This window comes from Peromyscus californicus, unplaced genomic scaffold (assembly GCF_007827085.1).
Source record: "Peromyscus californicus insignis strain IS unplaced genomic scaffold, ASM782708v3 Scaffold_4__1_contigs__length_199733344, whole genome shotgun sequence".
NCBI lineage: Eukaryota > Metazoa > Chordata > Mammalia > Rodentia > Cricetidae > Peromyscus > Peromyscus californicus.
Window position 1 is genome coordinate 158625520 of NW_026294562.1, and position 14623 is coordinate 158640142.

Sequence of the window (14623 nt, forward strand, 5' to 3'; positions counted from 1 at the left end):
GGACCTGGCGCCTGGGTACACAAGCTTTTTTCCGGAGGGTGGTTGGAATGGGTGGGAGATGGGGGTTGGCACTGATTGCTGCTGAGGAAGTGAAGCAGGGGCGAGGGAGCCAGTTGTGGGACAGGTACACTCTGCCGCCTGACATTTGGATGGCTTCCAGCATCTCACTGCCTTGTCCTCCAAGTACTCAGACACACGACAGGGCAGGATGGGTGCTATAGATACAATATTTTTTCTTATTTTTTATTTTTTGGTTTTTTTGAGACAGGGTTTCTCTGTGTAGCTTTGGAGCCTGTCCTGGAACTCACTCTATAGACCAGGCTGGCCTCGAACTCACAGAGATCCACCTGCCTCTGCTTCCCAAGTGCTGGGAACAAAGGCTGCGTCACCGCCGCCCGGCTATAGATACAATCTTAACTGAAGTCCGAGTCGGCCTCGCATAGGACTAGGCCCTGCAAGGCGGAGGTGGCATTTCCTCCACAAAATGAACAATTCAACTTTACAGTGTACTCAGGTTCGCGGAGGCGAAAATGGGAAGGCTTTTGGCCCATAGAGGCCCCCGTAGCGAGGGGGCGGAGCCCGGAAGGGAGCAGGATGGCGGCTCTGGACAGTGACAGCGATGAGGACCTGGTCAGCTATGGGACGGGCCTGGAGCCTCTGGAGGAAGGTGAGGGTCCGATGGCCGGCGGAGTCTGCGGGGCGCAGGCTGGGTGTCCAGCACGTGGGCTCCAGCGACAGCTCGGCCTGGGTTTTGCCCTCTGTGGGCACAGGGAACCCGGTGGGGAGGTGTGTGCTCTGCACTCGTGTGCCGCCTTCTCGGGGGGCAGAGAAGGACGTGGAGGGGTGGGAGGTGCAAGAATGACTAAGCAACTTGGGTATGGTGGAAGGTGGTCAGGCAGTCTCTTGCCGCAAGGGGACATTTGCACCCAGACTTGAAAGCAAAAGAAACCAGCCCTAGAAAGATCTGGGAAGAAACACTTGAGATAGGAAATCCCTGATGTGGGAGCCAGCTTAGCAATCGAGGGACAGTCAGGACAGGTGTGGTTGGCACTTGCAATGGTAAGGAGTTTGTGTGTGTGTGTGTGTGTGTGTGTGTGTGTGTGTGTGTGTGTGCGCGCGCGCGCGCGCGCGTTTGTGTGTTGCTGAGGATGGAACCCAGGGCCTTGTGCATGCTAGGCTAGCACTTTAAAACCGAGTTACACATCCAGCCCCGAGAATGAGAATCCTTTCATTTTTCAGACAGGGTCTCATGTAGCTCACACTACCTCAAACCCACTATATAGCTGAGACTGGCCTCGTACTCTTGATCCTCCTGGCCCTGCTTTCCACGTGCTTGGTTTATAACTGTGTGCCATCTCACCCAGCAAGGAGTTTGGCTCTTATATTAAGAGTAGGAGAAGTCATTGGTGCAGTTTACACAAGGAGAGATTTTTTTTTCTCTCCTGTTTTGTTTGAGACAGGGTCTTGTTATCTGCATCTGGCTGGACTCACAGAGATCCACCTGCCTCTGTCTCCTGAGTGCTGGGATTAAAGGTGTGCGCCACCACCATCCAGCAGGATGTGTGTTTTAACGCTTTTAGCTTCGATTTTGAGAATAGTCTGGTTTGGGATGTGCAGAATGGAGCCAAGATATTAGCCTGGAAGGTCTGGAGATAGTGGTTGTGTGGCCTGGAGAGTTAGCAGTGACAGCTGTTAAGTAGCCCTTTGTTTGGAGTAGGATTGGAAAGCAGGGTTGACTACAATTGCTGGTGAGATATAGGGGTGAAGGTAAGATTAACCAAGGTTCTCTGGTGTTTCTGGTCTGTTCTACTTAATGACTGGCTTTACCACAACCACTGATGTCTGGGTTAACCCTGTGGGGAAGACAGAGGGATCACAGTGGTGGTCCTGGGCCCAGAAGTTACTTGAAGACTTTTGTTGGTGAGATTTCCACACCTCTCTTCCCATCCTGACCACATCCTGTTGGTTATATATAGCATGAATCTTAAAAGTTCTTATTAATAAAAACAAACCTGGACCAGGTATTGGGGTGAATGCTGGAAGATCAGAGAGGCAGAACAAGCCACAGCTACCTCACCTCGCCGGTTCCTCAGCTGATCCTGTTTCCTCAGACTGGAAGCTTCTGAGTCCTCATCCAAATGGATCTCAGCTGAACTGCTTCTCGTAAGCCTGAGGCTTAACCAGCTAGTTATAGATATGTTGGGGAACACAATATCACCACAGCTATACTTCTGAGATGTTTTCAGAGGCCTTTTCTTACTGTTCTTTTTTGGCAGCTGTGGGTTTAAGATAGGGTCTTTCTGTGTAGCCCAGGCTGGCCTCGTACTTGTTAAATATGTAGACCAGGCTGGCCTTGAACTCAGGACAGTTCTCCTTTCTTAGCCTTCCCAGGACTGGGATTACAGGCTTGCCCATCACACATCCCATTGGACAGTTCTGAGACAGAGTCCCACATAGCCTGAGCTAGCCTCAGACTTGCAGCGTAGCTTGAACTTCTGGTCCTCCTGCTCCACCTCCCAAGTGCTGAGATCACAGGTATGTGCTGCATGCCCGATTTGTGTGGTGGTTTGGATGAAACTCAAGCTTTTGGGCATGCTAGGCAAGCACTCTATAACTGAGCCACATCCCCAGCCCAAACAGTTCTGATCATTGGAAACATTTACCAGATCCTGCCTCTACCCCTACCCTCTGCTGACCAAGGTGGAGAAAGGCTAGTCTCTGGATAAGTTCTTGTATGTTTGAAGGTTGCCCTTGTGTTTCCTGAGACATCTCTTTTACATCTACCACCCGCAGTTCTATAATAAATTTAGTTTCAAGTTTCCTCAGCACTAATTGTAGAGTTCTTCTCTAAGTAGACTGTGGGGTTAAGCAGGGCCATCATACCTGTCTCTAATCCTAGACTGTTCGTTCAATACAATCAAGATCACATCAGTTTTGCTGGCAAGCACAACACCCTAGGTGCTGGGGGACGTCTTTCTGTATGCTGTGAATATATGTTGTTTCCATTGGTTAATAAATAAGCTGCTTTGGCCTATGGCAAGGCAGCCTAGAGGCAGGCAGGAAATCCAAGGAGAGAGACAGGAAAGAGAAAGGTGGAGTGATGGAGACGCCAGACTGCTATCCTAGGAGCAACACATAATGGGATGCAGGTAAAGCCACAGAACACATAGTGATACATAGATTAATAGTTATGGGTTGAGCTAAACTATAAGAGCTAGCTAGCAAGAGGCCTGCTGTAGGCCATACAAGTTGATAATTAATATTAAGCTTCTGAATGATAATTTTATAATTGGCTGAGGGACCGCAGGGTCAGGTGGGACCTGAGAAAACTTACGGCTACATCTAGGAATATAAAGAATCATTTGATAAAGATCTTTGACTAGAGGAGTTTCAAATTTAGTAAAGAAGAAACTCACAAGATTTGCAAGTGCTAAGATATGGGATGTTCTTGGATAATATCCTTCACAAGCTGACAGAGAAGCCAGAGAGGAGAGACGCATCCTGTGAAGACTGCTTCGACAGTAGCGATGGAGGAAGAGGGCAAGGGTCATGCACACATAGCTAGAGCCATGCTGAACATCCACTCATATCATTTCTGTACTGCTGGTCCTACAGTTATTTCTTTGAGGAGAGATGTGCTATTAAGCCATCAACTGTTTGGCCTTGATTTTTCTAATTCTTTCGAATTTTAAATTATGTTATTATTACCGTGGAAGGGATGCACATGCCACAGTTGTGTGCAGAGGTCAGGGGACAACTTTGGGGAGTCAGTTCTCTCCTACTGTGTAGGTCCCAGAGATTAAACACAGACTGTCAGCCTTGGCAACAAGCGCCTTTATCCTCTGAGGTGTCTTGCCAGACCCTCCAGTTCTTCCTGTTTTTAACAAAAGTTAGAAATGAAATAAACCGGTCTAACTATGCTTTTGAGGTGAAAGGAAAGGACATTGATTTGTAGACTTGTCTCTTATTTTGATCTAGAAACATTCTTTTTTTTCTTTTCTTTTTGTTTTTTTTGAGACAGGGTTTCTCTGTGTAACCCTGGCTGTCCTGGAACTTGCTCTGTAGCCCACGCTGGCCTCGAACTCATAGATCTACCTGCCTCTGCCTCCGAGTGCTGGGATTAAAGGTGTGCACCATCATTGTCTGGCTAGAAACATATTTTTTCTTTCTTTCTTTCTTCCTTCCTTCCTTCCTTCCTTCCTTCCTTTCTTTTTAAATTTGTTTATTATGTATACAGTGTTCTGAACGAGTCCCAGAACAGGACACCAGAGCTGTGAGCCACCATACATGGTTGCTGGGAGTTGAACTCAGGACCTTTGGAAGAGCAGCTCTGAGCCATCTCTCCAGCGCCCCTCCTTTTTTTTTTTTTAAGTTTTATCTTATTATTTATGTATATGTGTGTCTGTATGGGGAGAGGATCTAGAAACATTCTTTTTTATTTATTTATTTATTTTTTTGGTTTTTCAAGACAGGGTTTCTCTGTGTAGCTTTGAGCCTTTCCTGGAACTCTCTTTGGAGACCAGGCTGGCCTTGAACTCACAGAGATCCGCCTGGCTCTGCCTCCCGAGTGCTGGGATTAAAGGCGTGCGCCACCACTGCCCGACGAAACATTCTTTTTTTTTAAAATAAATATTTATTATTTATTTTGTGTGTGTGTGTGTAGGACTGCCAAAAGAGGACTTTAGATCTCTTGGAGCTTGATTTACAGGCAGTTCCGCTGCCTGATGTGGGTACTAGGATCTGAGCTTAGGTCCTTTGGAAGAGCTGCAAGTGCTCTCAACTGATGAGCCCCCTCTCCAGCCTCTGGAAATACTCTGTGATTTCTCAGTGTTAGAAGCTTTAGAACTTTCTCCCCATCCCCACCCTTCTTCCTTCCTTCTTCCTTCCTTCCAGGGAACCCAGGGCCTTCCACGTGCTGATCCCTCTCTCTACCACTGAGCTACAGTACAGCCCCTGATCCACTTTGAAGTTTCTGGCTGTGTTTTACAGTCCAACTAGACCAATAATCACTCTTAGTCCTGCTTTGAAGTTGTGACGGATCAGCTGGACATTGGTAGAGGCCTGGCTCCTCTGACTAATTAAGCCTTAATTAAAGTTTCTGGTCCTGACAGCAGGGTTCGTTGTCTAAGTATTAGCTAGGGAGTGTACTGACAGCTCAGGAAGGGGGCATCCATCAGCACTTATCTCCTCTTCCGTGGACACTGTCATGTCATTCTAGAATGCTCATCCCCAGCCCTCCTGGACAGATTCATTGCTGGGCTGTTTTCCTTCTCCTTTAGTGCTGACTGTCACCCCTAAACCTACCTAGGCGTCCCTCGACACAGAGCATGTCACAGGCCCCATAGCGCCGTGCTCAAGGGCCTTGAACCGTCTGTCTTTTCCTCCGATTGCATCTCACCTGTTCATCCAGTTTGACTGGACCCTTTCAGTATATCTGACATTATGTTTTTGTTTTTTTGTGTGTGGGGATGCTTTGGATGAAATCAGGGCTTAATGCATGCTAAGCATGAATTATTCTGTTAGGCTACCTCTCTCCCCAAGCCCAACACTGCCCTATTAGACCTCCTGTTTGCTGACGGAATGCTTCTGTTGGAACGTGTCTGTAGCTAACAAAATTCTCCTCATTCTGAGGTCCTTCACACTGTCAGACACATGCACACAGGTCTCTGCTGGTTTGGTGCTTAGCTTTTTCTACCAGAGTCTAGAGCTGGGTTTCTTCCAGTGGTGAGGCCCTCATGAATTTCTAGCTGAGGAATGAGTAAGGAACAGTGTGGATGGTAGCGCCAGCTTAGAGATAGTGTTGAGATCTGGCTCAACTTTGTGCTTATTAACCGTGGACCTCAGGCAGTTACTTAATAAGTACCCTATCATCGGATAGACGAAACAACTTATCAGCCCCTGATAAGGGAGGAAGTTGGTGTTAGTAGTGTCGATGATTACAGTCTAGCCTGGCTAAGGTATCACCTCCTTTCTGGAGTTTTCCCATCACCCTGGTTAGAGATGGCACCATCTCCTCAGGAGTTCTATGGGGCCTAGTTGGTCATGCTATTTGGCTTTCATGATGTGCCTCCACGGGTCCCACTTAGCTGTCTGCAGATATTATCTCCCCTTCCAGGTGCATGAATTGCACCTGGTGCTGGCAGGAAAGCCCTCTTTGACCTTAGCCCAGAGCTTCCGAGCTGCTGCTCATTGGCAAGGTGGGAGAGGGGAGCAAGTCTGCCCCAGATGCTGCTAAATATACCACAGCACTTAGGACGTCTCCCCACAACAAAGAATTCCGAAGACCAAACTGTCAGTAGTGCTAGATTGAGAAATCTGACCAAGTTGGGAGCCACACCAGTTGTACACAAAGTAAGGAGTGTGTACTAAGTTTGTAAGAAATGGGGAGAATTGGAGTTGGGGTATAACTCACTTGGCAGAGTGCTCTCCTGGCATGCTTGAAGCCCTGAGTTATCCCCAGCACCACATAAAGCCAGCATGGTTCATGTCTGTAATCCTAACACTCAAGAGGTAGAGTTGAGAGGCTCAGAAGTTCAAGTTGTCCTTGGCTACATAGTAAGTCTGAGGCTTGGGGGTCATCCTGGGTACTTGAGGCCCTGATTTTGTTGTTGTTGTTGTTTTGCTATTTATTTTATTTATTTATTTTTTTTTTGGTTTTTCGAGACAGGGTTTCTCTGTGTAGCTTTGCGCCTTTTCCTGGAACTCAGTTGGTAGCCCAGGCTGGCCTCGAACTCACAAGTTTTGCTATTTAAAGAAAACAAAACAAATGGTGAAAATCCTGCATTATGGGACCTTAGCTGTAGTTCAGTTTTTTTGTTTTGTTTCGTTTTGTTTTCGAGACAGGGTTTCTCTATGTAACAGCCCTAGCTGTCCTGGATCTCGCTCTGTACCAGGCTGGCCTTGAACTCAGAGGTCCACCTGCCTCTGCCTCCTGAGTCCTGGGAGTAAAGGCGTGCACACCACCACCGCCTGGCTATAGTTCATTTTTTTAAAGTAAAAAGGCACCATAGCTACTATGAACTGAGTCTTGCTATGACAAGGCTTTGTACATGATTTGTTTGTTTATTGATGCTGAGAATGGAACCCAGGGCATCTTGCATGCTAGGCAAATACTCCATCTCTGATCTGTTACTCAGTGATGTTTAATTCTTGTTGTTACCACAAAAAGAGGGGTTCTATCATTACACTAATTTTACAGTTTTAGAAGCCAAGCTCTACAGAGATTAAGCCCTTTGTCCAAGACCACAAAACAAATAGGTTGTATAGTTGGGGGATTTGAACTCAGAATACCTGGTCTTTTGGTGTAGTTTTTTTTTGGGGGGGGGTTCGAGACAGGGTTTCTCTGTGTAGCTTTGTGCCTTTCCTGGAACTCACTCAGTAGCCTAGGCTGGCCTTCAACTCACAGAGTTCCGCCTGGCTCTGCCTCCCAAGTGCTGGAATTAAAGGCATTCACCACCACTACCCAGCACGCCTGACTTTTTAATTAATTAATTTTGTTTAAAAAGTAAGAACTGAAGCTGGGTGGTGGTGGCGCATGCCTTTTAATCCCAGCACTTGGGAGGCAGAGGCAGGTGGATCTCTGTGAGTTTGAGGCCAGCCTGGTCTACAAAGTGAGTTCCAGGACAGCCAGAGCTGTTTGTTACACAGAGAAACCCTGTCTGGGAAAAAAAGGAAGAGAAAGAGAGAGAGAGAGACAGAGACAGAGAGAGAGAGAGAGAGAGAGAGAGAGAGAGAGAGAGAGAGAGAGAGAGAAGAAAAAAAAGAACTGGTTCACTGAAGCCGTGGGTATGCCGAGTCTTTTGGGCATACCTCATGATACAAAATGCTAATAGCAAGAACAGCAGTGCTTGCCAGCATTTTAAAAGTACTTCCTTCTTGAACGCATGGGCACAGGAGATCACTTCCTAAATATAACACCAACAGCACAGACACTGGGCACAATAATTAATAAATGGGACCTCTTGAAACTGAGAAGCTTTTGTAGGGCAATGGATATGGTCAATAAGACCAAAGACAGCCTACAGAATGGGAAAAGACCTTTACCAACCCCACATCTGACAGAGGACTGACCTCCAAAATATATGAAGAACTCAAGAAACTAGACATCAAAATACTGAACAATCCAATTTTAAAATGGGCTATAGAGCTAAACAGAGAATTTTCAAAAGAAGAATCACAAATGGCTGAAAGACATTTAAAGAAATGCTCAACATCCTTAATCATCAGAGAAATGCAAATCAAAATGACTCTGAGATACCACCTTACACCTGTCAGAATGGCTATGATCAAAAACACTGAAGACAGCTTATGTTGGAGTGGATGTGGAGCAAGGGGAACACTCCTCCACTGGTGATGGGAATGCAAACTTGTACAACCAGTGTGGAAATCAGTATGGCAGTTTCTCAGAAAATTGGGAATCGATCTACCTCAAGGCCCAACCATACCACTCTTGGGCATATCCCCAAGGAATGCTCGCTCAATCATACCACAAAGATACATGCCCGACTATGTTCATAGCAGCACTATTTGTAATAACCAGAACCTGGAAACAACGTAGATGCCTGTCAACTGAAGAATGGATTAAGAAAATGTTTTATATATACACAGTGGAGTACTTACTGCTCAGCAGAGAAAAACAATGACAGCATGAAATTTGTAGGCAAATGGATGGAACTAGAAAATATCATCCTGAGTGCAGTAACCCAGACTCAGAAGGACAAACATGGTATGTACTCACTCATAAGTGGATACTAGATATAAAGCAAAGGACAATCAGACTGCAACCCACAGATCCAGAGAGGCTACCTAGCAGAGGGGACCCTAGGATGACTATGGCTTACAAGTTTTGGTTTTTCCCAATCACTGGGCAAGCTTTAGTGGAACATTTCACTATTAGGATATGAATTTGTACTGTATCATGCTGATGAAAGAAAATGCTGACCATACTTTCAGGAAAGGAGGCAAAAATCTTTTTAGATTATGGATTAGCCTATAGAAAAATGTCTGCCGTAAATCAAACAGTGAAGGGGAAGATGAATAGGAATCTCACTTACACAACTTAAGTAAAACATAGCTCTCTGAACAGATGAAGATAGGTCCCTTCTGTATCCCAGAATCTAATTAATACTTAATGTATAATCCAGCTATCATTTGGCTTAAAAGGGCATATTGGGAAATGTTATCATTTATACTATTTTGTTTTGTTTTTTGTTTTTGTTTTTGTTTTTTTTTTTTCAAGACAGGGTTTCTCTGTGTAGCTTTGCGCCTTTCCTGGATCTCACTCTGTAGACCAGACTGGCCTCGAACTCACAGAGTTAATCCCAGAGTGCTGGGATTAAAGGCGTGCGCCACCACCACCTGACCCATTTATACTATTTTGTACAGAGAAAATATTTTACTGTTTAAAATTAAAAACAATTAAAAGTGCTTCCTGTGTCCTCCTGCTGAGTTCCTCACAAGCGTTGTCTAATTTCGTACATGACTTGAAATAGCTACTGGTTTGTTTGCTTCTATGGTGGTCTCTAGGATACAGTGCTCTGTCATGCTCTGGAGGACATAGATGACAGGCATGCTCCTGTGTCTGGTCAGTAGTTATTATACTCTAATGCGGTTCACATTTTAGAGCTGGGGAAGCTAAGGCATAGAGAGGTCCAGCTGGAGTCCCACACTGAGGGGGCTGGAGTAAGGGTAGAGTTAGTGTCCAAGAGTGTGGAGCATTGTGACCACGCCCTCAACTGACCACAGACCTGCTTCCTGTTCTAAACATTCGTGGATAACAGGCATGTGCCACCGTACCTGGATTCTTTTTACATTTTAAATAAATTCAGAACTTTTGAGTTATAGGCAGCAGTTTGCGTCATACCACCTAAAACTTGAAGCGTAAGGAACTTTTGTCTTAGGCTAAGTGTATGCGGTGCCCTTTGCTTGTACAGCGTAACAGCCCAGGCGTTTTCTGCCCTGTCTGAAAAGGAAGACATGTAAAAATCATTAACTGTGGGTCATTGAGAGGAATCAGTGGGTAAAGGTGCTTGCTGCCAAGTCCAACAGCATGAGTTTGATCCCTGGGGCCCACATGGTAGAAAGAAAGAGAAAATCGACTTTCAAAAGTTGTCCTCTGGCCAGGCGGTGGTGGCGCACACCTTTAATCCCAGCACTTGGGAGGCAGAGGCAGGCGGATCTCTGTGAGTTCGAGGCCAGCCTGGGCTACCAAGTGAGTTCCAGGAAAAAGGCGCAAAGCTACACAGAGAAACCCTCAAAAAACCAAAAAAAAAAAAAAAAAAGTTGTCCTCTGCAAGGAATGATGGTGCTTACCTTTGATCCCTGCACTTGGGAGGCAGAGGCAGGTGGATCTCTGAGTTCAAGGCCAGCCTGGTCTACAGAGTGAGTTCCAGGACAGCCAGGACTACACAGAAAAACCTTGTATGGGAAAGCAAAAATAGAAAGTTGCCCTGACTGCCACACACACTCCGTGGAATGTGTACACACAGGCACATACACACTCCATAGCATCATTGCCCACACAGGCACACACACACTCAATGGCATGTTTGCATACACAGGGATACACACACTCCATGACATGTGTGCTTACACAGGGATACACACACTCCATGGCATATGTGCTTACACAGGGATACACACACTCCATGGCATGTGTGTACACACAGGCACACACACACACACACACACACACACACACACACACACACACACACTCCATGGCATGTGTGTATACACAGGCACACACACACACTCCATGGCATGTGTGTACACACAGGCTCACACATTCCATGGCATATGCACACACAGGCACACATACATACTCCATGGCAAGTGCGTGCGCGCGCATGCGCGCGCGCGCACACACACACACACACACATCAATTTAAAAAGAGCATGTTCATGATTTCGTGGAGATTCACAGACGGTAAGGAAACTCTTAAGATTAGAGAGAAAAATAATAACTGAAGGGGTGTTCTGGAGTCAGAGCTGTTGTTCTAGAAGAGGCACAGAATTGAAATGTTCCTTTTCAGGATTGGGGGTATAACTCGGTAAGGACATGCTTAGCTCGCAGAAGGCCCTGAGCCCCAGTGTTCCTCTTGGTGTTATGTACCACTCCATCATTTGAACATCCCCCTCCCCCTCGTGTATATATGTTTTTGTAGACAGAGTCTCACTGTATAATCCGAGCTGGTCTGGAACTATGTAGACCAGTTTGTCTTTGAATTCATAGAATCCTCCTGCCTCTGCCTCCTAGGTGCTGGGATTAAAAGTGTGTGCCACCCTGCCACCAGCCCCAGTATAATTTTATAAAAGTGTTTTTATTTGTGTGTGTCTGGGATGTATGTGCAGCTGTATATTCTTGACTGGAGACTGAAGGTTGAAGTTGGGAGTCGTCTTCTATGGCTCTCCATTTTACCTCATCTCTGCCTACCCCAGCGCTGGGTTGTAGACGTCCACATTGGCTTTTACATGGGTGCAGGGATATGCACAGAGAACACTACTCACTGATCCATCTCTCCAGCCCTAATTCGGATTTTGTGATGAAATTTAGTAGGAAAAGCAGAATGTTTTTTATCTTTGGTGTAATGTGTGTGTGTACATGTTTATGTGTGTGAGCACTGGGTTCCCTGGCATGAGTGTGGTGGATAGGATAACCTCAGGTGTAGGTCTTGGCCCTCTACCTTGCTTGAGACAGGCTTTGTTTGGGACTTCAGTGGGCAACAGGCTTGTGGACTTCCAGGGATTCTCCTGTGTGCAGGAGGAGTGCCGGGATTACACACACGAGATACCGCATCCGGCTTTATGGGGGTGCATTAGTTACTCAGCTGTTGCTGTGATAAAGCACCATGACCAAAACCAACTTATGGTTCTAGAGGAGAGTCCACAGTGGCAGGAAGGCATGGGAGACATCCGAAGCGTGGAGCTGAGAGGGCACATCTCAACCGCAAACATGGCAGGCCGAGGGAACTGGAAGTGGGGGAGATTATAAACTTTCAAAGCCTGCCCACAGTGATGTACTCCCTCCGGCAGGAGCACAAGGTCACACCACCACCTTCTCCTCTTATGGCTCAAACAGCTACCCACTACACTTCCCCACCCCACCCCTCAGACAGGGTTTCTCTGTGTAGTTCTGGCTGTCTTGGATCTTACTCTGTAGACCAGGCTGTCCTCGAACTCACAGAGATCCACCTGCCTCTGCCTCCTAGTGCTGTGATTAAAGGCGTGCGCCACTATGCCTGGCAAGGCCACACCTCTTAAAGATTCCACAACCTCCCCAAATATTGCCACCAACTAGAGACCAGATATTAAAATACATGAGCCTGTGGGGGACATTTCTTATTCAAATTACCACGGTGGATTCTGGGAATGGGAGCCTGAATTTGGGTTCTCACGCTTGTGTGGAAGCACTGTCCACTGAGCCGTTCCAGCCTCGGACATTCCTTTTTCTTTTGTTTGTTTTTTAATTGAGATTTATTTTATGTGTGTGAAGATTTGCCTGTGTGTATGTATGTATACTGTGCATATGCCAGAAGAGGGCATTGGATCCCCTGAAACTGGAGATGGTTGTGAGCCACCATGTGGGTGCTGGGAATTGAACTCAGGACCTCTGCAAGAGCAGCCAGTGCTCTTAACCACTGAGCCATCTCTCCAGTTCCCAGCCTGGACATTCTTGCTGCAACATAGTTCTTAGGAGAATAGTTTATTTTATAAACTATAAGCTAATAAAGTCTTAAAATAGCAACTTCATATGAGTGGTAATACATGCAGTTATAAGTGAGCAGCAATACATTAGGTTTAAGAAATGACAGTTTCCCTAAAGTCTCTCTAACTCATCCCACCTCTCTCTCTTTTCATTTACTTTTCTTTTCCAGGTGAAAGACCAAAGAAACCCGTTCCTCTTCAGGACCAGACTGTCAGGGATGAGAAAGGAAGGTATAAGCGCTTTCATGGCGCCTTCAGTGGCGGCTTCTCTGCAGGATACTTCAATACTGTTGGCTCAAAGGAAGGTAGGATGCTGCAGAAGCCCGGGGACTGCTCAAGCATGTGACTGGTAGAGCTCAAGGTTCCCTCTCCCAGGTCTTGTTTGTGTAGCTCAGGCTGGCCTGGAACTTGAGGTTCTCAGGCTCCCAGGTGCTGGGGTCACAGGCATGAGCCCCCATGTCCAGATGCCCTCCTGGCTTTAAAAAATCAAAGCTATCTAAACATTTTGGTACACACCGTAGAACACTGAATATTCTCTAGTGCTGTTGGAAGTGAAGAACTTTCCTTCTGTGTTGTAGAAAATGGGGTGAGTCCAGCAAGTGACTAAAGCCGGATAGTGACTTCCATTTGGTCTCTCTTTGCCCTAAGTACCCTCAGGCAGACTCCAAGCTAATCACTGGCTGCCTCCTCTGACTCAGTGACTAAGGATAAGTGTCACAGGTGTTATGCAGATGAGGCACCTGGGGGTCATAGAGGTCAAGGAGCCAGAATAACATCAGAACTGCCCCGGAATCACCTGACATAGGACTGTGACACACCAGCCACTGCTGCTCATGACCTGGAGAAGGAGAAACTAAAATGTCACACTAGATAGTCTAATCAAGTCTGTATTTAAAGTAATGCATGTTGTTTTCTTTCTTCTCTCTCTCTTTCTTTTTTTATTTTTGTTTTTTGTTTGTTTGTTTTTGTTTTTGTTTTTCAAGACAGGGTTTCTCTGTGTAGTTTTTGGTGCCTGTCCTGGATCTCGCTCTATAGACCAGGCTGGCCTCGAACTCACAGAGATCCACCTGGCTCTGCCTCCCGAGTGCTGGGATTAAAGGCATGCGCCACCAGGCCCGGCTATTTTTGAGACTATATAGACCAGGCTAACCTCAAACTTGCTATGTAGACCAGGCTGGCCTTCAACTCACAAAGCTAGCTCTGCCTGCTCTGCCTCCTGAGTGCTGAGATTACAGGTGTACACCACCAGCCAGTTAACTGAATGATGTCTCATTTAGGTGCTGGGGCTAGAACCCAGGAGCTCACTGCAGGCTAAAGCAGGCATTCTACCACTGAGCTACATCCCTAGTCTCAAGGCTAGCCTGGTCTACCGAGTGAGTTCCTGGCTGGCCAGGCCCCATCTTAATAAAACAAACAAACAGCAGATGAAATACTGTCTAGGATGCTAACAGTCCAAATTCCTTCTTTCCAGGATGGACACCCTCTACCTTCGTGTCTTCAAGACAGAACAGGGCCGACAAGTCTGTCCTTGGACCTGAAGATTTTATGGATGAAGAGGTGGGTCAGGCAGTGACAGGTGTCCTTGGGCATGGCCCCTTCCCTCTCCCCATGCTGAGCCTTTTTCTTTTAGATGTTTGCCATGCAGTGCCCTGTACGTCAGTGGCTTCTCCATCACTCAAGCTGTGTCTGTGCTGGGGACGGTGGGACAGTTTCTGAACTCAGGAATGTCATGGACAGGCAAATGGACTTGAAAATGTCCAGTTGCCCTAACCCAGCACCCATGGGTGCTGAGCCTGAGGCTTTTCCCAGTCCCTCTGAGGCACCCCGTGGTTGAGGAACTGAGAGCCAGGCTAAACTCAAACTCCCGTGACCTTAAAACCTAGGCATGGCTTCACCTGTGATCACAATCAAGTGCAGT

The 14623-nt window shown here is 46.6% G+C and overlaps 1 protein-coding gene across 3 annotated transcripts in view; it reads left to right on the forward strand.

Annotated features, from left to right (window-relative positions):
* Positions 1-537: 537 nt before the first annotated feature.
* The window catches only part of Gpatch1 (G-patch domain containing 1), a 49399-nt gene continuing 35313 nt past the window's right edge, over positions 538-14623 (forward strand). For all 3 annotated transcript variants that reach the window (XM_052761629.1, XM_052761631.1, XM_052761630.1), the window contains exons 1-3: positions 538-667; positions 12876-13010; positions 14177-14262. In XM_052761629.1, the coding sequence (XP_052617589.1) occupies positions 595-667; positions 12876-13010; positions 14177-14262 (294 nt within the window). In that variant the 5' untranslated portion in view covers positions 538-594. The remainder of the gene's footprint in view (positions 668-12875; positions 13011-14176; positions 14263-14623) is intronic.